Source organism: Spermophilus citellus (assembly GCF_964194105.1).
Source record: "Spermophilus citellus genome assembly, chromosome: 18".
In the NCBI taxonomy this organism is placed as follows: Eukaryota; Metazoa; Chordata; class Mammalia; order Rodentia; family Sciuridae; genus Spermophilus; species Spermophilus citellus.
In genome coordinates, this window is record NC_138200.1 from 15,198,261 (window position 1) to 15,218,857 (window position 20,597).

Sequence of the window (20,597 nt, forward strand, 5' to 3'; positions counted from 1 at the left end):
TTTTTTTTTTTCCACGCTGAAAAGAGGTCGTGGTCCCTTTAAGGCCCGCCCCTCCCTCCCCCAAAACTTCCCAGTGTCTGCTCTTTTCGATCCCGGACGGCCGGCCAGGCTCGCCGCCGAGCTGGTAGGGGACTGGGGCGCGGGGTCAGGGAGGGGCGCGGGGGCACTAGCCAGAGGCGCTACCCGCGGCCGTCCGCACGGAGGGCTGGGGGTGGGGCGGCGGCCGCGAGCGTGGGGTGCAGACGGCGCGGCCGCCGGGTCGCCGCCGTGGGCGCGCGCGGAGGGGAGAGCGGCCTGCGGCGCGCGGCGCCCGGACCGGTTCCGCGGCGTTCAGTCGGCGCACGTCGGCGCGAGGGGCGTCCGGGCCGGGCGCGGGGGCGGGGAGGGGAGGGGCCCGGGGTCCTCCCCTCCCCCACCGCATTCCTCTGACGTCTGGGCCCGCGACCCCGCCCTCCGCCACGTCACGTGGCCCAGAGCCCGTGGCGCCCTCTGTCCCAGTCCTGCCGGGTTTTGTGATCTTCCGGGTGCGACTTGGCAGTTGATTTTTAGGGTCTCCTCAGATACTTTCCCACAAAACTTTAGTCCCTCAAACTGGCACTGTTCCATTCTTTCTGTGCCCTTGACCCCATTTCAAACTTAGTTTCCGCAGGGCGCAGACTGTGGGAACCCCTTCACCCGGGCGGAAAGGTTCCGGAGCACCTTTGGGCCCGTCCTCCGCCTTTCCCACGACCCCTAGACTCGCTTGTCTGCTTCTCATTCTTTTCTTTTTATTTAATTTTTGGTGATGGGGGTGGAACCCTGGGCCTCGAGCAGGCAAAGCGAGCGTCCTGCCCTGAGCCACAACCCTAGCTCGTCAGTGCCCCCCGCGGGGGTGGGGTCAGCCCCATCACGGGACGGCCCCTCCACTACTGTAACTCCGGCGCCCCTCCCCCGAGCTCTGGTCTTTGGGCTTCGCTGGAGCCTCTGAGGGTACCGTCCCGGGAGTCCTCTTCAGGGCTGTCATGTGAAAGCCAGTGGCTTGAGTTATCAGAAGGCAAATCCTGGGGGTCCGGGTGGGAAGGGAGCTGAACTCTGCACCGACAGGGAGTTGACCCTTAACTTCTATTGGAGGGAGAGCGGGAAAAGTATTCTGCGGAGAGGGGCGCACAAGGCCAAAGATGGAGAGGTGTGGGAAAGCTCCTTCCCTTTCTGCCAACTGAAAGGAGTTACTGTGGCCAAATTTAGAGGTGGAGAAATGACTGCCCAACTGACAGGGTGAGAATAGAGTTAAAAAGGGGGAAGAAAAAAACCGGCCGTGAGTAGGTTGGCTGTGAAGAGGTACAAGTACAGTGATGGGAATGTAGATAGCAGGGAATTGCCCTCTCTGTGGCTCTAGACTTCCGGAGCGGCAAACATCAGACAATCAAAAAATACCCTAGATACTCCCGCGATCGCTTCCTTGAAGAGTCGCCCCGCCTCTGGAGGCCCCGAAAAGCACATAGGCGCATGCGTCGTCCTTGCTCAGATCCGTTCCTAGACTGCGCCAAAAAGCGCCTGTGGCTCCCCTTTTTCACCCAATCAGAGACCATCAGTAGTCCTACCATTTAGCGAGAGCATACTCTTTCCACTCTCCATTGACCAATTGGGTGGTGACAGAAAAGATAGGCATCTGTAGTAACCACTGCAAAGAGACAAAAATGAACGCCTTCCTTGCCTCCTTGCAGAGTGGCTCTGGAAGGTAGTCGTGACTGGGGAGATTTTCAGTTTGACGGACTAGCGACAAAACCAACGAAAGTGGGAAGGAGGCGGGACTTCTCCCAAAAGTTGGAGAGTCGCTCCTATTAGGCGCTCTTGGTGAGGCCGGGCAATGCCAGAAATCTGACCTATCAAGTTGGGGTTTATTTTAAGGCGGCGGGATTGGAGAAATGACTGGCAGAAAGCCCTGGCCTATAAGGAGTGTTTCAGACAAACGAGGGTGGGCCCTTCTGCAGAACGGCGTGAGCCGTGTCCAATAGTCGCGTAAGGCGTGCAGAAGCTTCCCCTCCCCCCGCGGCGGGGCCAGTGGCTCCCCCTATCGGGTGGGGGCGGCGGGTGACGGGCGGGTCCCTCCCCCAATGAGAGGCGGGGGGAGGCGGGTTCTGCGCCGCCATGTCGCGGAGGCTGCTGCCCCGGGCGGAGAAGCGGCGTCGGCGGCTGGAGCAGAGGCAGCAGCCGGACGAGCAGCTGAGGCGGTCGGGAGCGATGGTGAAGATGGCGGCGGCGGGCGGCGGAGGCGGCGGTGGCCGCTACTACGGCGGCGGCAGTGAGGGCGGCCGGGCTCCTAAACGGCTGAAGACTGACAACGCCGGCGACCAGCACGGAGGCGGTGGCGGCAGCGGTGGAGGAGCCGGGGCAGCGGGAGGCGGCGGCGGGGTGAGGCTAGGGCTTTAGACTCTGGGAAGGGTGGGAAATTTTCGTACTTTCAGGGTATTTATTTTGGGGGGCCCCTCTGCGCAGGCGCCTAGGCCCTCGCGCCGCTGACGGGAGTGGGGGAGGGGCAGGCGTTGGGCAAACGGCGGGGATTGCGCGAGGACAGGCACTTGCGCGTGCGCGCAATCCTGAGCGGGGGTTGAGGGGGTGGAGGAAGCTGCTCGCGTTGCGGGCAACGTATTGCGCAGGCGCCGCGGGCTAGTGTGTGGGGGTCGGGCACGCGGCCGGGCCGTTTTTCCCCCCCTTTATCATTTTCTTCTGTGGCCCGGTGCGCAGGCGCGCTTCTCTCGCCTGGCCTCGTGGGCGGTTGGGGGGGGCATCTCGTGAGCGGGAACGGGTGGGCGGCGGCCCGGCGGAGTAGGGAATTCCGGCCGATCGCTGTCTGATCCCAGTAGCGTCACGCCTTGACTCCCGGCCTCCAGTTATTGATTTATTGAAAAATATACCCCAGCGTAGAATATTTTCCCTATTTTTGTGGGCGTTGGAAATAGGAAGATTTGCGAGAGGCAGATTTAGTTGTCTGGGAGTTGAGCCAGACGTTGGAACCTTGACACGTTTGCTTACGATTTCAATTTCTTGGAGGTTGATAAACCCAAATATTCCCCGGTCGTCTGTCCACGGGAGGAGGGATTCAGCCTCTTAAATCTGCCACCCCCGAAACAACACCAGTTGTCCCTTGTGGGTCGGGGCCAGCCCCACGCGCGGAAGTTATTAAAGGGCTTTTGCTCGGTCTTCCCGGGCTCTGTTTGACCTGTTCAGAAGTCATTCTATTAAGGAATCGCTGTTCTGTGGGTTTGGGGCAGGTGTATGAATTCCCAGTTTCCAGAGAGGAAACCAGCAAAAGATAAGGGAGATTCCATCACATAGCTAGTGAGGGACAATTCTGGAATTAGAACTCAGGACCCATAACCACCGGGAAGGGTGTGTCTCCTGTGGTTTGTGTAGTCGGTTCCTGAAATAGAATCCAGTTCTGTCCCTGTTCCATGGTCTTGTGCCCAGTGATTTCTCAGACAGGAGGCTGGGCCCAGAGCCCAGGAGAGATGGAGGAGAAAGTTACTTTGCTCCTGAGCCCCAGAGGCTGCTATCTCTGTGACTAGAAAGACACTTCTCCTGAGAAGGAACTTAGTAGTGTGGGTTGAAGTTGCTCTTCTTTGAGTTTCCTCACCCCTTTTTCCTTAGTCCAGCTTAGGCAGTATTTCTCAAAGCAGATTTTGGTGGGAGCGATAAAAGGCATGAAGGAGTCAAAATTGTCTGGTCCTTCACAAGTTTAAGAGCACATACTATTTTGCCCTGGCTGGACTTGGGGATGACTGGTGGAGAACAGTCGTGCCTGGTTTGCTCAACCAGAGAATACAAAGAAGGTGGGGCACATGCAGAAAACAGACATCTGTTCACACAACAGCAGATAGCTGTTTAAGCCTCGCCTGCTAGGTTGCTTTCTAAGCCACTGTTCTGTGTTTCCTTGATTGAGCAGGAGGAGAGATGGTCCTTGGTGGGATGTAAAAGTTGACATTTTTCCCTTTCTCAGAAGCTAGAACCAATGGGCAAGTGGCTACCACTCAGAGCGGTTATTCTGCTGGTCCAGAATCCTTTTGGGGTGATAGGGTTGAATTGCTCCCTCTCTTCTGCCCCATGCATCTTTCCTGGGTGACACGTAACTTATTTGACTGGATCTCCAACAACACAGAGGACTATGATCTTGTATGTCACAAAATGAGGTGTTCTTTCTGTTTCTTTTTTCAGGAGAACTACGATGACCCCCACAAAACCCCTGCCTCCCCAGTTGTCCACATCAGGGGCCTGATTGACGGTGTGGTGGAAGCTGACCTTGTGGAGGCATTGCAGGAGTTTGGACCCATCAGGTACGGGGCCCAGAGACCAGGAGCTGGGTCTGAAAAGTCAATTCCCTAGTGTGCTTGTTTTTGTTTTTGTGTGTGTGTGTGTGTGTGTGTGTGTGTGTGCGCTGAGGATAGAACTTGGGGCCACTTGACCACTGAGCCACATCCCCAGCCCTATTTTGGATTTTACTTAGAGACAGGGTCTCACTGAGGTGCTTAGTCCCTTCCTGTTGCTAAAGTTGGCTTTGAACCCGTGATCCTCCTGCCTCGGCCTCCTGAGCTGCTAGGATTACAGTGTACCACCGTGCCCAGGTCCTAGTGTGCTTTTGTGACACTGGTTTCTGGTTGGAAGTAGTGATTTTGCCTTTCTGGTCTGAGGTCCTTTGACTAGGTTTACACCATTTCTACTCCTGGGGTTGAACTTTGGATCCTCTTGTAGCAAGTTCCACATCCTTTCTTCTCTTTTTCTCTGCCTCATACTTTCTGGTCAACATTGCTTTACTCGGCAGCAAATTTTTATTGACTATTTGGCACAAATAGGTGGGAATACAAAAGGGAACAAAATTATCCTAGATTCCTTTTTTCAGAAACTTGTCCATCCAGAAAGGTCAGCACTATTATAGGGTAAACTCTGGTATGTGGGAGGCACCTGACTCAGTCTAGTGAGGAGGAGAGGTCAGGAGGAGGTCCCAGAGGAAGGGATGACTTAAAACTACACCTGTGGCATGGAGTATCGGGGTTGGGTCATTTCAAAGAAAACTGGAAGACATTCTCATAATTTCCATTCCCCCAAGATGATTGAAACCTATGTTCTCTCTACCAGCTATGTGGTGGTGATGCCTAAGAAGAGACAAGCACTGGTAGAATTTGAAGATGTGTTGGGGGCTTGCAATGCAGTGAACTACGCAGCCGACAACCAAATCTATATTGCTGGTCACCCTGCTTTTGTCAATTATTCTACCAGCCAGAAGATCTCTCGCCCTGGGGACTCAGATGACTCCCGGAGCGTTAACAGTGTGCTTCTCTTTACCATCCTGAACCCCATCTATTCCATAACCACGGTGCGTGTCAGCAGGCATTCCTGTAGGCTCCTCTGCAAAGTGTCCTCCCTTCTTCATCTCCTCGTCACTTTCCCACGCCAGACTGATTTCCCAGGACTCCTTCATCTTGCCTGTCTTTTGCTTTTACAGGATGTTCTTTACACTATCTGTAATCCTTGTGGTCCTGTCCAGAGAATTGTCATTTTCCGGAAGAATGGAGTCCAGGCCATGGTGGAATATCCTTTATGGGGAAATAGGTGGCTTTTTGGGTGGGGTTCTCACAGGGTGTGGCTTAGGAACATTTTTTTGCCTAGCATGTGTATACTGAATGTCCGCCATATACCAGATGCCTTTATAGAGTTCAAGATCTGATTAGAGAGAGAACTAGAAACCAGACATATGTTGTAACAGTGAAAATCTTAAGAAAGAGTGAACTTTAAGGGCTGGGGTTGTGGCTTAGTGGTAGAGTGCTTGCCTAGCAAGTGGTTTTGATTGGGTTTGATTCTCAGAACCGCGTATAAGTAAATAAAATAAAGATCTGTTGACAAGTAAACAATATTTTAAAAAGAACAAAAGAATGAATTGTGAGAGTTACGGGGAAAAGAGTATAAAAGGAGACATGGACAGGTCCCCAAGGAAGGCTGTCCTATTTCCATGAGGAGACAGGAATGGGCATTTCAGGTGGAGGGTAAATGGCTTTTGCATAGGTCATGAGATAAGGAGGGGAGACATGAGGATTTGAAGAGCGTGGAGTAGCCCACAAGGGAGAGGGTTTCCTTCAGAGTATCTTGGACAGTAGTGTGGTGCTTTGTCAGGGTTCACTAGGAAGCTACTAATGGGCTTTTCGGGAGGAATTATAACCTGATGTTTCTGAGGTTACGGCAGCATGAGAGACAACTGGGGCATAGAAGGTGGTGGTGCTGAAGACGTGTTACCGTCTCTGATGATGTCAGGGCTAGTGCAGATCATGGGAGTACTCTGGACAGTGGCCACTCCTCCATGGGCAACACTCCAGTCCCATCTCTACAGTTGTGACTTGTCACCTGAGGCTGTGGCGGTAAGCTGACCCCAGAGCCCACATGCACCACAGTCTGAGTACTGTCTTGAACTCATCCCTGAGACAACTGGAAGTCCTTTCCAAAGAGCTTCAACGAGGGAACCTTCCTTAATTAAGCTCACATTTGACTCAGTGCAAAGTGCCCAGCGGGCCAAGGCCTCACTTAATGGGGCTGACATCTATTCTGGCTGTTGCACTTTGAAGATCGAATATGCAAAGGTAGGTTTGGGAAGTGATTGCTCCTTGGCAGCTTCTAGGTGAGAGGGGATGGCTGGTCTCAAGCTTTGTCTTGTCCTTACAGCCTACACGCTTGAATGTGTTCAAGAATGATCAAGATACTTGGGACTACACAAACCCCAACCTCAGTGGACAAGGTAATCCTGACGGCCACTTTGTTCTAAACATACCTGCCTCGCCTTCACTCGACTAGTGCACTTCATAGACCCGGGCTCAGGGTTATGTAATGCCATTGGGCTCCCTATGGACATGGGAGGGCCTTGGGGTCAGTTCTTGAAAAAGACACCCCAGTGATAAGAGGGCGAATGAGGGACCTATGCGGGTCCTGCCTGGGGCCCTCTGAAGAGCTGAGGGTGCGGAGTCAAGGCTGAGGCTTGGACCAGGTGGGAAGCATGGCTTCACTGAGGATGAAGCCTGGCAGGGGGTTTAGAACCCAGTAGCAGCTCCCAGTTGGATATTGCTGCTTTCCTTCTAGAGCCTGGTTAGGGTCATTGACTCATTTCCACTGGGCCAGGAATGGTCCTCTTGCTCTCTGCTGTTGAGAGGGTCTGGTTGTGGGGGTGACAGATGGAGCAAGTGATGAGGGCTGCTGGACTTTGCAGCAGAGCTTTTGAGCAAGCTGACCCTGTGGAGGTCAGACATTCTGGATTGGACCAGGGCGGACATGCCACACCTCATTTGTAGAGGGGACTCAACAACTCTGCAGGGGGCCCAAATGGACTACCCCCTTCCTAGTGTCTGCCAAGAATGGTTTGCCTTTGGTAGGCGGGAGAGGTGGAGGATTGCCTTTGAAAAACAGCGGCACCCCCTCTGAAAATCAGCAAGACCGTCCAAATCTTGGTCTGATTCGTCGGACTAGGCCATGGGCTGAGGGAGGAGGCTGGTTGCTGACATCGCAGAGGCTCTGGGAGCCAGAGGCCCCACTCCTAGGGAGGCCTGTTTTGCTCGCCTTTGCAGCTGGGAAAGCAGTGGGCAGGGTGGGCTAGACTCTCCCCAGGACCCTCACAATAGGCCCTGTGGGCCTGGCTGCTCCAAAGGTCAGAGACAAATTGGTGACCAAGTGAATGTACCAGAGCGGGCAATGGCATTACATGACTGCTAACAGAAACATGGCAACCAACCATTTCTTCTCCAAGGAACATAACTAGAAGATGTGCAGACCGGCAGGGGCTAGTGGCAGGGGCTGGCTGTGCATTGGTTTTGATGCCTCTCAGCTTTGGCTGCCCCAAGGCTGGGGCCCAAAAAAAAAAAAAACGAGGGCTGATGAGGTAACCTGGAGTGAGGGCGGTGCTTCGCCACCCCCTCAGGAACCATACTTCAGCGGCTCTGCCTCTGCACATTGCTCACCAACACACAGGGTAGAAAACCACTAGCTCTTCCTGGAGAAAACAGAACATGCAGCCTCCACCACGTCCCCAGAAACAGCCGCAGACTTGAGCTCACTACATCAAGAACACCACACCGCGCTCCAAGGAACAGCTACAAGCACAGAGACAGAGGCAGACAGAGACAAAGAGAGAAAGAAACGCAACATGGCAGCAGACACTGCTTTTTTATTAAACATTAAAAAAAAAGTCAAAATCCAAGCAAACTTGAACCCAAGAATGTACACAGAAGTAGGAAACACAGAGAACAGAGCTCTCCCAGCCAGCCAGCGGTGCTCTTTTCGGAGAACGTTTCATAGACTGAAGTAGATTCCATGGGCCTCCAAGACAATAGGATCCTCTCTCCATTCCTCGCCATATGGGTTGCTTTTTTAAGTCCTTTGGTTTGGGGAGGGCCTTCTTTTTTTCTTTTCTGTTTTGATATTTTTATTTTTTCTGCAGTCACCGGCTGCCAACATAATCTGCACCAACTGGAGATCAGAAACAAACCAAAAAAACTTAAACCACAACAAAAAAAAATCAAAAAACCAAAACAGACCTAAAACCAGACAGCCAAACAGCTCAGAGGCACACAGTTACCTGCTGGTGGGTAACCAGGCGCGCTCCCAAGGCCAAAAGCGCGGGCATAGTGGGGCCACTGGCACACTTCATACCAGGAGACACGCACATGGAGCGCTACACAGCCAGAAGCACCGCACTGCAGCACACAATGTGAGGAGGTGACAACACGGAGGGACACTACCCACTTCATACACCTTTATTTCCACTTTTCTGATATCTTCTGAGGACAGAACATCTGTGAGCCAATTTTGATTTAATCAAAACATTGACTTTTAAAACAATTCTTAAAAAATGTAGCGGATGTGTACCGTAACTTGTATTTATGACTGTAAAACCATGTGATGCAGGGTCGCAGTGTATGTTTGATGGGACGCCATCTTTCAGAACTGTGCTAACTCACTGTTGAAGCGTCCAATGGTAAGAGAAAATACAGATTTGTTTTTTGTGACAAATGGACATTGTACTCTGTACTTCTGCTGTAAGTAGCCCTTTTCCATCTTTGTAATGACTTGACTGTTAAAAAACAAAACCCAGGCCAGGTGGCAGAAAGGGGCATTGGTTTCGAGCCCTGGGTTTTGCAGTCTGCCAGACCCGGTTCAAATCCTGGCCCAGCCACTAACTTGCTTTGTGACCTTGAGCCAAAGTGTCTTTTAACTGCTCAGTTAAAAGGTAACTACTCAGTTTTTTTTTATCTGTAAAATGGGGCTAAAACATTAGTACCTACCTCATAGGGTTGTTGTGAGGAATTCAAGAAGCTGTGATGTCTGTAAAGCGTTTAGCCCAGTGTCTGCCACTTAAGCGCTAAATTAATGGCAGTGGTTATAAACTGCAGCTGGGGTTGGGGGGGTGAATCTGCGCCATTGTTGGGTCTGAGAATGTTAATGCCTTGTACATGACTGCTCACTTGATCTGATTCTGCTGTTGCCCTGCTCGTCAGCTCCTACAGTCTGTCTCCTTGGGCTGGATGGGACTGGGGAGGAGGGTGACTGGGCCCAGGGTTGAGAACAGAGGGACTAGAGAGCATAGGACAAGAGAATGGAACCTAGAGCTCCCAGAGCCTTGGGGTTTTGGTGGCCAGACTTTATCCTGTGTCTGCCCTTCCTTGGTTATTTTATTGGCTCTTACCCTTTCCTCCCTTCATTGGGAATTACATTGCAAAGCTGCTCTTGGCCCTTCCCTTCCATCGGTTCCATAGTAGCTCACAAGTTCCCCAGAGGACCTGAGAGCTGGGCTTCCCCAGGAGGCTGGGGTGGGTAAGAGCGTGTAAGCAGAAAGCCTGGCCTTTTCTCTAAGAAAGGAAGCTGGCCTCTTTGGTGTGGGCAGGGGGTGGGGAGTGGGGTTCCAGCCTTAAGGTCTGGGCTTCATGCCCATCCTGGGTTAGGACTTAGGAAGGCATCCCTAGCAGCCCTTGTAAGAAAGGGTTTGCAGTGAAACTCATGGGAGCTGAGCAACTTTGAGATTAGCCTTTCTAGTCAGAAGGGAGAGGGACATCCCTTTTCTTGAGTTCGACTTGTAACTATTTTCTCTATCTGCAGGTGACCCTGGCAGTAACCCCAACAAACGCCAGAGGCAGCCCCCTCTCCTGGGAGATCACCCCGCAGAATATGGTGAGGGCAGGGGGTTCCCCTCCGTGGACTCCCGTGGCTCATGTGCCCCTGCCCGCCGCCCGCCGCGCAAATTCTCACCCGTCCTCCCTCTCTTTCCTTCCCACCCCCCAGGAGGGCCCCACGGTGGGTACCACAGCCATTACCATGATGAGGGCTACGGGCCCCCCCCACCTCACTACGAAGGGAGAAGGATGGGCCCACCAGTGGGGGGTCACCGTCGGGGCCCAAGCCGCTACGGCCCCCAGTATGGGCACCCCCCACCCCCTCCCCCACCACCCGAGTATGGCCCCCACGCCGACAGCCCTGTGCTCATGGTCTATGGCTTGGATCAATCTAAGATGAACTGTGATCGAGTCTTCAATGTCTTCTGCTTGTATGGCAATGTGGAGAAGGTGAGCTTTTGCTGCGACAGTTGGCTTTAGACCCAGCAGGCCCAAGGAAGGCTCTGGGCCTCAGCTTGCCAGGCAGTGGAGGGGGAAGAGCCAGTGGGGAACAGGCCTGCCTCTGAAGTGGGTGACTCAGGCGGCTCAAGTAGTCTTTGCAGATGGGTTTTGTTTTATTCTCACTGTGTCATTGTGGTTTTGGTTATTTGAATTGTCAGTGTTAATCCAGGATTTTATCATGTTAAAAAAAATAACTAGGATTTAACCAGTATGTGAATATAAAAATTCAAAAGGTATATAAGAATGTACCCATTAGAACATTAGGTAAGAATTTCCTGGAAAACTTTTAACTGTTCTGACAGTCCTGGGCCTTTTTGCATTCCCTGTGGGCCAGGGCTGAATATTGGCTGACCTGAGACCGAGTGTGTGTTTTGTTGTTTTTTTGTTCAGACCAACTTGGTCTTAGAAGCCTTTTAAGTCTGTAGCCCCTGGCTTGCCCATTAAAGATAAGTGGGCGTGGTGGCACATGCCTATAATCCCAGGAACTCAACAGGCTGAGGCAAGAGGATTCCAAGTTTTAGGCCAGTCTCAGCAACTTAGGAAGACCCTGCCTCAAAACTTAACCAGCGGCTGGGGATGTAGCTCAGTGATAGAGGGCCTCTGGGTTCAATCCCTTGTACTACCAAAAAAAAAAGGGGGGGGGGAAGGGGTTAATACAAGGCAAGGGTCCATGTGTACAGTTTTGTTGAAGATGTGGAACAGGTAGTAATTTGTTCCGTTTTCACAAACCTTAATGGGACAGGAAAGGATGGAGGTTAAATTACTTCCCAGGTACACATAAGCAGTACCTGGAGCTGAATAGCCTGGCCTCGCTCTCTGCTGCTCTATCTTGCTGTACCTCAGTGCAGTACCCACATAATAGGCCTGCCTTTGGGGCTAGGGGTGCAGCTCAGTGGCAGAGCGTTTGCCCAGCACCAGTTTGGTCCCTGGCCCTGCAAAACAAAACATCCTTTACATTGTGACCAGGGCCTGCCTTGCAGTTAGGAAAACACTGCCTATACCCTGCTGCCTGGATTGAGCATGCTCATAGGCCAGGGAAGTTTTCCAGGTCGCCCTGATTCCCCTCTTACAGTGAGAAAATATTAAGCCCAGAGCCAGAGCAGGCATTATTGTTTCTGACTAACTTTGGAGGGGTAGCTAACTTCATAGCTGGACAGTAGTGCTGATTGCAGCTGCTTTTCCCCAGGTAAAGTTCATGAAAAGCAAGCCGGGGGCCGCCATGGTGGAAATGGCTGATGGCTATGCTGTTGACCGAGCCATTACTCACCTCAACAACAACTTCATGTTTGGGCAGAAGATGAATGTCTGGTAAGTTCTGTCATGCCAGGCAAGGGAGGGTTGGAGAAAGACCAAGGAGAAATGGGTGGGAGTGGGCCTAGCAGAGGTGTACAGTGAGACTGAGATGGGTACTTGGGCTGGAATGGGGTGTGGCATCTGTTCTCTGCCCCTCTTCTGAGGCCATGGGAGAAAACAGGTCAGCCTTGCCTCTGCAGTGGAGCAATGTCCCCTGAGGCACACCACACTATCAGACAGGCACGGGGCCCACTGAGCCTCTGAGGGAGACCATAGTAGAAGACTTAGGAGATAACTGAGGGTCTGACAAATCTTCCCTTTTATTTCTTCCAACAGTGTCTCCAAGCAGCCAGCCATTATGCCCGGTCAGTCATATGGGCTGGAAGACGGGTCCTGCAGTTACAAAGACTTCAGCGAATCAAGAAACAATCGGTTCTCCACTCCGGAGCAGGCAGCCAAGAACCGCATCCAGCACCCTAGTAATGTGCTGCACTTCTTCAATGCCCCTCTGGAGGTGACCGAAGAGAACTTCTTCGAGGTGAGTGCCATGGAGCTTCTCGGGCAGCTCATCCCTCACCACTGGCAGAGTGCTTATTTTTGTTTTTCAACAAACTATTGAGTTTCTCTGTTGGTCTCTGGGTTGAGCTAGAACAAATGAGGACAGGTGGGGATCCTTGCTCACAGTCTTGGCATGAGAGAGTGGCACCAAACTTGCAGCATCAGTTGAGTTTGCCTTGATCCTCCTGCATTTTTGGCAAGCTGGAGCTGCTGTTTATTCGCTGGGACTTCAAGAGCCTGGTGACAGAATGCATTCTTGGTGGATGCCCTGTCTGGGCACCTCAGTGTCTGCATAACACCCAAAGGGAGGGCCTAGATAACTTGGTCAGAGGGAAGTGGGACAGCTAGCCAGAGAGGAGAGCTAAAAGCAAGAGTTCACTTTGGACCCTACTGTGACCTCAGGTGATGCCCTGAACTTTTACTTAAGCAAACACTTGGAGGATGTTGATACCCATATGGTGACTAAAGAGAGGAGATTAGAAAGGCATATTTTTAGTCAGTCTTTGGCAGTGTTGAGAATTGAAAGCTGTGTTTCTTTTCATGTCACAGGGACGCTTTAAAGAATATATGATCATGCCCTCCATATGTTTTCTTCTTTTTTTTTTTAAGAGAGAGTGAGAGAGGAAAGAGAGAGAGAATTTTTAATATTTATTTTTTTAGTTCTCGGCGGACACAACATCTTTGGCATGTGGTGCTGAGGATTGAACCCGGGCCGCACGCATGCCAGGCGAGCGCGCTACCGCTTGAGCCACAACCCCAGCCCTCCATATGTTTTCTTTAAAAAAAAAAAACTGTATGAGATTAAGGGGCTGGGGTTGTAGCTCAGTCATGGAATACTTGCCTAGTAAGCGTGAAGCACTGGGTTTAATCCTCTGCACCATGTAAAAAAATAAGTAAAGAAATGTATTATTCTATCTACAACTAAAAATATTTAAAACAACAAAAAACTGGAAACCATTCCTCCAGAAACACTTAAGCCCTCGGCCATATGGGCCCTAGTCTGCTTGAGTTCCCTTTGTGTAGTCCTTGTGCCCTGAATTCCTCCACCCTCTGTTTCTGCTGCAGATCTGTGATGAGCTGGGAGTGAAGCGGCCAACTTCTGTGAAAGTATTCTCAGGCAAAAGTGAGTTGCAGCCCTGCCTTCCTCCACTGAGTCCTTGGCCGATGGTAGGCCCCTGCTTGGTGGCTGCGTAGGTCCACCAAAACTCCTGCCTTCTCCTTTCTTTCTACTCAGGTGAACGCAGTTCCTCTGGACTGCTGGAGTGGGAATCCAAGAGTGATGCCTTGGAGACTTTGGGCTTCCTGAACCATTACCAGATGAAAAACCCAAGTGAGTATCTGTGTGTCCTGAGTCATTCCCCTGGTAGCTTGGTAGCTTGGCTGGCTTCAGGTCAGAATTGTCCCTCCTGCCTTTGAGACGGGACCCACGAGATTCCCTCCCTGTCACTGGCAGGCAACTAGGACCTGGTCGCCAGGAGAGCAGTCTGATGATGCGTCTCCTGGGAAGGCCAGCTAGGCTGCTTGCTGCCATCCATTCTGCCTGCTTGGGAGTTGTGTGGACTTGTCCTCCAACAAGCTGTCGTTCTTTTTGTGTCAGACTGGCAGAGATGGTACCCCAAAGGGGGCTTCACTTGACCATCAACTAGAATTTGCTGGGCCAGGCCCCATTGCATAGAACAGCTAATGTGGTGGGAATGAGCTCCTCCATGGGAGTGAAGGAAGAAAAGGGAAAATACTTTGTGTATTTGGTTAATTTGTTTTTAAGTTTCATATCAGGCAGTGACAAGTTTAGACTCTGCAGTTAAACTGCAGAAATGGGAGGTGGGTACAGATGAGAACCAGGTCCGGGAGCGTTCCCTGGAGAGCCCAGCCAGACTTCTCTGTCCTCTCCTTTGCAGATGGCCCGTATCCTTACACTCTGAAGTTGTGCTTCTCCACCGCTCAGCATGCCTCCTAATTAGGGGCCCAGGAAGAGTCCCACCCGAGCAGGAAAACGTTTCTCTTTCCTTTATGCCGTTGGTTTTTTTTTTTTTTTTTGCAAAAGTTCTTGTATTCCTTTTTTTAATGCTAGGTTAGTAGAGGCTTAACCATAATGGAAATGCTGGAAGTCTGGAGGGGGAGGGGAGAGGGGGAACTGATATCTCCCAAGATTAACCTTCACTTTTTAAAGATTATTGTACATGTGATTTTTTTTTTCCTGTTCATACATTTGTGCTGCCCATGTACTCTTGGCACATTTCAATAAAATTGTTTGGAAAATAAACATAGCACTTGCTGGGATTGCAGGGTGTGTTTGCTTCCCTCACTCTTCTGAAGAGGTACTGGCGGGTCAGGGCACAGCCCCCAGGCTCTCAGGAAATGCAGGCCTAGCCCTCGGAAGTAAGGTGGGCTGTAGATGGGAAGGTGCAGAGAATGAAGGAGTCCTGTGGAGGAAAACCCAGCAGGCCTTAGCAGCATTCTTGGAGGGCTGTGCCCAAGCGAGCTCTAGTTGAGAATCATTTTCAGAGTAAGCTGTTAGAGCCCTGCACCATCATCATGGCCTGTTCCAGCTGTGCAGGAGACAGGTGCAGGAGGGTCACTTGAACTACAAGTTAAAGACCAGTCTGGGCAATGTAGACGCCTCCATCTCAAATAAATGGTGTTGAGATTTAGCCCATCCTGGGTTTAATTCCCAATACCAAAAAAAATGTTAAGCTTCAAGGGACCCTAAGGCCCTAAGCCTTGGAAGTAAATCTCTGCCTTTTTTTAAATCCACAACTCTGTTTCTCTTTTGAGACAGGGTCTCAAAAAATCTGTAATCCTACTTGAGCCTCCTGAGAGCTGGCCTTACAGACGTGCTCCACCATGCTGGACATGTCTGCCTTTTTAGAAAGTTGGAAAACAGCTCCAGAAAGTAAGTTCTGCTGAATCCATTTACTCAATGGTTATAATTCCCACCCCCCTACTGGGGATGAACCCAGGGTGCTGTACCACTGAGCTCCATCCCCAGCCTATTTTTGATACAGGATCTCACCAAGTTGCCTAGGCTGTCCTCACTTTTTTAGTCCTGGCCCAACTTTCTGAGTTACGTGCCACCCCAGTTTATTAACAACTACTTCGTAATTTTTTCCTAAGGAAGTTTTCATATCTGCATTTTTATAAAAAGAGAACCCTTTGTGCCATTTGTGTTGTGTTCTGAATCATACTTGGTACACAACCATCTCCTTATCTCTACCCCTGTAGAGTATCATTGTGTGGGTGTGTCCTGAAAATAATTCCCAGGTCTATTTTGCCACTGCAAACATTGCAGGCTATGATCTTTACACAAGTATCTTAGAGAACATCTCTGATACTAATCTGGAAGTGAATTCCTAGCAGTGAATTGTAGTGAATGGCAGAACTCCCACTTGGCTATGTGAGCCCAGGAAGATGGCTCCAGTTAGCGGGCAAGGCCTAGGAGTCTGGTTGGTTAAAGGACTTTGCTCATCCTGCAGGACAGATCACAGTGACAACTTAGAATTGTACATAGATGTGCTTTACAACCTGCTTACATAGGTGTGCTTTACAACCTGCTTTGAAAATTGAATCTGAAGTATTAAAATTTACATCGTGTACATCTATTGGACCAACCTACTTCACCAAAGAAAGCTCACTCCTAAATCAACTACAGTTTGCTTTTTAATGAAGGGGATGCAAAGTAAATTTTACCAGTCGGTCACCCAGCATCCAGTTTCATTCCCTGTCATCTTCCATTGATGGTCCACAGGGGTCTCTTGGATATAAAGCCATTTACAACTATACTTTTTTACTCCAAAGAGTTATACATGTGTTAGGTATTTCTATTTTTTTCCCTTACATGTTTTTATTTCTGTATAGAGGCTTCAGTATTTTCCATAGTATGGATAACTAAACAGTCATCTGTTGATAGTTTCTGTCTTTCTAAAGAATCTGCTTATAGGGCTGGGGATGTGGCTCAAGCTGTAGCGTGCTCGCCTGGCATGCGTGCGGCCCGGGTTCGATCCTCAGCACCACATACCAACAAAGATGTTGTGTCTGCCAAAAACTAAAAAATAAACATTAAAATTCTTTCTCCCCCTCTCTCTCTCACTCTATCTTTAAAAAAAAAAAAAAAAAAAAAAAGAATCTGCTTATATAGTCTAAAACTGGCTGGCAGACATGTTCATTAAGAAGGGAAGTTCCCCATAGTCCCACTGGCCCAGAGACATCTGTTCACCACCTTGGGGAGCATCTCCCTGAGCAGCCTACTTAACCAATATTTTTATGCTCTTGGGTGATGCATTTTCCAAGGGATTTTATTTTTTTAAAAAACAATGTATGAAATGGACTTCCCTGAAAAATAGGACCCTGTAATATTTTTATTTTTAAATTTTTTTTAGTTGTAGGTGGACACAGTGACTATTTTTATGGGGTGCTGAGGCTCAAACCCAGTATCTCACTCATGCTAGGCGAGCCCTGAGCCACAACCCCACCTCTGGAATATTAAAGGGATGAAATTTCTCAGGGAAGAATGACAGACAAGTAACTCTCAAGTCTGAGAAGGTTAACAGACATACTAGAAAATTGGGAATTAAAAAGTGGACCAGTCTTGGCCAGACAGGGTAGTGCACTCCTGTAATCCTAGTGCCTTGGGAGGCTGAGTGAGGCAAGAGGATTGTAAGATTAGGGCCAGCCTCCAATTTAAAAGGCCCTAAGCAACTAAGTGAGACTCAAAACAAAAAGGTGGGCGGGGCTGGGGTTGTGGCTCAGTGGTGGAGCGCTTGCCTGGCACATGTGAGGCACTGGGTTCAGTTCTCAGAACCACATATAAATAAGGTTCATTGACAACTAAAAATATGTATTTTTTTACAATTATTTTTAGTGATGAACCCAACATCTTGATTGATTTAATTTTATGTGGTGCTGAGGATTGAACCCAGTGCCTCACATGTGGGAGGCAAGTGCTCTACCACTGAGCCAAAACCCCAGCCTTAAAAAAATATTTTTTTTTTTTTTAATTTAGGAGTTTCCTATATTTTTCCAGGCCTGTCACTCCCAAATTCCTGGGAAAATCTGTAAATCTACATTTTGTACTGTTAAGAAGAAGTAATTTTTCCCACCAAGAAGTAGATTAAAGAGATATGACATTTTAAGAAGCTTATATTTAAGGGGCTTTCTATGGTAATCTACTAATCATATGATGGAGACCACATCAGCCTAAGGACCTGAGAAGGACAAGACCATTGTAAACATCTTTTTAAAAATTATTTTTAATTTGTTCTAATTAGTCCAGTCATACATGAGAGTAGAATGTATTTTGACACATAGTACACAAATGGAGCACAACTTCTCATTCCTCTGGCTGTGTGTGGTGCAGTCACACCGGTAGTGTAATCATACATGTATACTGTCTCTACCGTCTTTCCCCACCCCTCCCTTCACTCTCCTGCCCAATCCAAAGTTCCTCTGTTCTTCTTTAACCCACCCCCCAATTATAGATCAGCCTCTGCTTAGCAGAGAAAACATTCGGCCTTTTTGTTCTTTGGGTTTGGCTTATTTCACTTAGCATGATATTCTCCACCCCCATCCATTTACCTGCAAATGCTATAATTTCATTCTTTAAGGCTGACTAATATTCCATTGTGTACATATACCTCATACATATACCTCTTGATATCCCTACATACCTTGCAATGCCCACACTCCTAAGTTTTATTCAAAAGAATAGCCAGGAACCCCAAAAACACATCCCTCACTTTGGAGGTAGCTGCCTTCTCCCTTGAATGTGTGTTCTCAGCTTTCCTAAATAAATCTGTACCTCTGTTGACATTTGCTGAAAATTTCTTTTTCATCACGTGTATATGGGAACTCCCCTGAGTGCAGTTCCCTCTCTGAGGACCCTTCTCTGGTGATAACTGCTTCTCTCCCATGACTTCATCTCTTGGCGCCCCAGGTGGGAACCCTGAGGCCTGGACTTTGGAGAGTCTGAGCCCCTCCCCTTCTGCCTGGCTCTGACGTGTGTCGTGGGTGCTCCTCTCTTGGTCTTTCCCTCTGTTTCCTCCACTTCTAAAGACTGAAGAGCCAAACTGGAGTCACCTTACTTGCCACGTTGGGTGTCTGGGGAAGCCCCAAGCCATGCAGATTGGAGTAGCAATAGGGGCTGGCTGACACCCACTCAGGGGTCTGGCAGAGTATTAGAACTCTGAAACCATGAAGGAGCTCAAAGGGCTTTAAGTCTTTCCTTTCCTCTCCGCTTTACCCTGCAGTTGCGGAATGGCCCAGTCTGCCCTTGTTGAGCTAGGCTGTCACTGGCTGTGAGGTGCTACCTAAGTCCATTTGAAACCAAAGGCAAAAAGTGTCACTTTTCAATTCAAGCCGCTATAGGACTTGAACAAGTGATAGTTCTCTCTTCCTTGTCTAAAGCCCTTCTGGGCCCTTAGAAGAGAGGGCTTAGGGCTTGTTCATGAAACACTGGCCACAGAAGACACTTCCAGACCACCAGCCCCGGCCCTGGGTGGGTGGGAGGGAGCAGCCGGCATGAGGGATGGGCCTCCCAGCATTTTGAGTTCCCCCTCAGTTCTTCAAATGTGACACCAGAAAGCAGCCAACCCCAGTGATCCCCACAGTAGACCGGATCTGTCTTCCGGGGCAGCCTCTTAACTCTGGAAGCCTCTTAATGATCTGAGTGCCAGTTTCCATGCCGCAGCTAAGCCAGCCCATCCTGTGCTGCCGCCCTCAGGAGCATCCTGAGCCTGTGCTCTGACTGAGTCACGCTGATTCTTGTGTTTATGTTCACATTCTCTGTACTCAATATTTGGGGAAATAAGTTATTTCAATATTGACCTGTCTCTTTAATAGACATAGCCCTGAAGGAAATGTGTCCTTCTCTTTGTTCTCTTGTTCTAATTGAGGATCACCCCACCCCACCCCCACCATTGTCTGTCCAAAAATGGTTACACCTTAGAAAAGTGCAGTTGCTATATAGGGTGAGCTACATCCCCATCTGTTTTTAAAAATTTTTTGAGGGTTTCAGAAAAATAAATATTTTTTTACTTTGAAACAGGGTCTCATTAAGTTGCTTAAGGTCTCTCATTAAGTTGCCCAGGTTGGCCTTGAACCCGAGATCCTCCTGCCTCTGCCCCCTGATGGCTGGGATTACAGGAGTGGCCCCTGGGCCCAGCTCACTTGCTATACTTCAGATAGTTTTGTTTTATGTCAGATCTCAAAACTGGGATCCTCCTGCTTTAGCCTCCCGAGTAGCTGTGGGTGCTCCTGTGCTCAGCTGCTTTTAGGGTTTTTCTTGACAAAAATAATAACTTTGGAATGTTAACTGTGCTTGTCTGTTATCTTGGTTTCATGGGTAATCTCCAAATAGCTATTAAAATGGATAAATTAGGTAAGTATAAATAGAATAAATATTTATAAATATATATTTTAAAAGATCTGTGTTGTTTATAACATACTAAATCATCAGTTGCTAAATATAAATCCAAGTACTCTTGATTTCATAAAAAAGACAGTATACTCATGTCTGTCAAATGTTTCCAATCGTTGTATACAAATATAATGCACCAATAAAAATATGCAAATTTTAAAAACAATATTGTTTATATGTACAAATATGTAACAGCACATCCCACCATTATGTACAACTATAACATGCCAACAAAAAAGTGAAAAAAAATAAACCAATTTCTCTTTTGTACTGGGGATTGGGATTGAACCAAGGAGTGAGTTTTGTCCCCAGCCTTTTATATTTTATATTTTCAGACATGGTCTCACCAAGTGGTTTAGAGTCTCGATAAATTGCTGAGGCAATCTCCAACTTGTGATCCTCCTGCTTCAGCCTCCAAAATGGCTGGGATTACAGGTGTGCACCATCACATCCAGTGATTTGTCTACTTTAAAATTTTTTTTTTCCCTGTATGATTGCACAAGTGGTGCAACTCTGCATCATGTACAACCAGAGAAATGAAAAGTTGTGGTCCATTTGTATACAATGAAACAAAATGCATTCTGCTGTCATGTATAACTAATTAGAAAAAAATTTTTAATGTTTGGTGTGAACATACTTTATATACAATAGAGTTACGAAAACTTGTGCTATAAATGGGTAATAATGTGTGTAATACATTCCACATGTATATAAATTTT

At 49.0% G+C, this 20,597-nt stretch overlaps 1 protein-coding gene across 4 annotated transcripts; it reads left to right on the forward strand.

Annotated features, from left to right (window-relative positions):
• Positions 1 to 26: 26 nt before the first annotated feature.
• On the forward strand, positions 27 to 14,747 carry HNRNPL (heterogeneous nuclear ribonucleoprotein L). 4 transcript variants are annotated; one of them, XM_081275283.1, is made up of 13 exons: positions 1,896 to 2,391; positions 4,192 to 4,310; positions 5,110 to 5,347; positions 5,477 to 5,557; positions 6,501 to 6,602; positions 6,685 to 6,757; positions 10,102 to 10,173; positions 10,285 to 10,565; positions 11,803 to 11,924; positions 12,246 to 12,447; positions 13,533 to 13,590; positions 13,702 to 13,797; positions 14,366 to 14,747. In XM_081275283.1, exons 1-13 carry the CDS (start codon positions 2,128 to 2,130, stop codon positions 14,422 to 14,424), a joined length of 1,767 nt encoding a protein of 588 aa, XP_081131409.1. In that variant the 5' UTR covers positions 1,896 to 2,127; the 3' UTR covers positions 14,425 to 14,747. The 4 variants fall into 4 exon arrangements, with proteins under 4 accessions (XP_081131410.1, XP_081131407.1, XP_081131409.1 ...); XM_081275282.1 differs by having other exon boundaries at positions 1,900 to 2,391; positions 5,477 to 5,562; positions 6,506 to 6,602; XM_081275284.1 differs by lacking the exon at positions 1,896 to 2,391 and adding an exon at positions 27 to 124 and having other exon boundaries at positions 10,102 to 10,565.
• Positions 14,748 to 20,597: the final 5,850 nt, after the last annotated feature.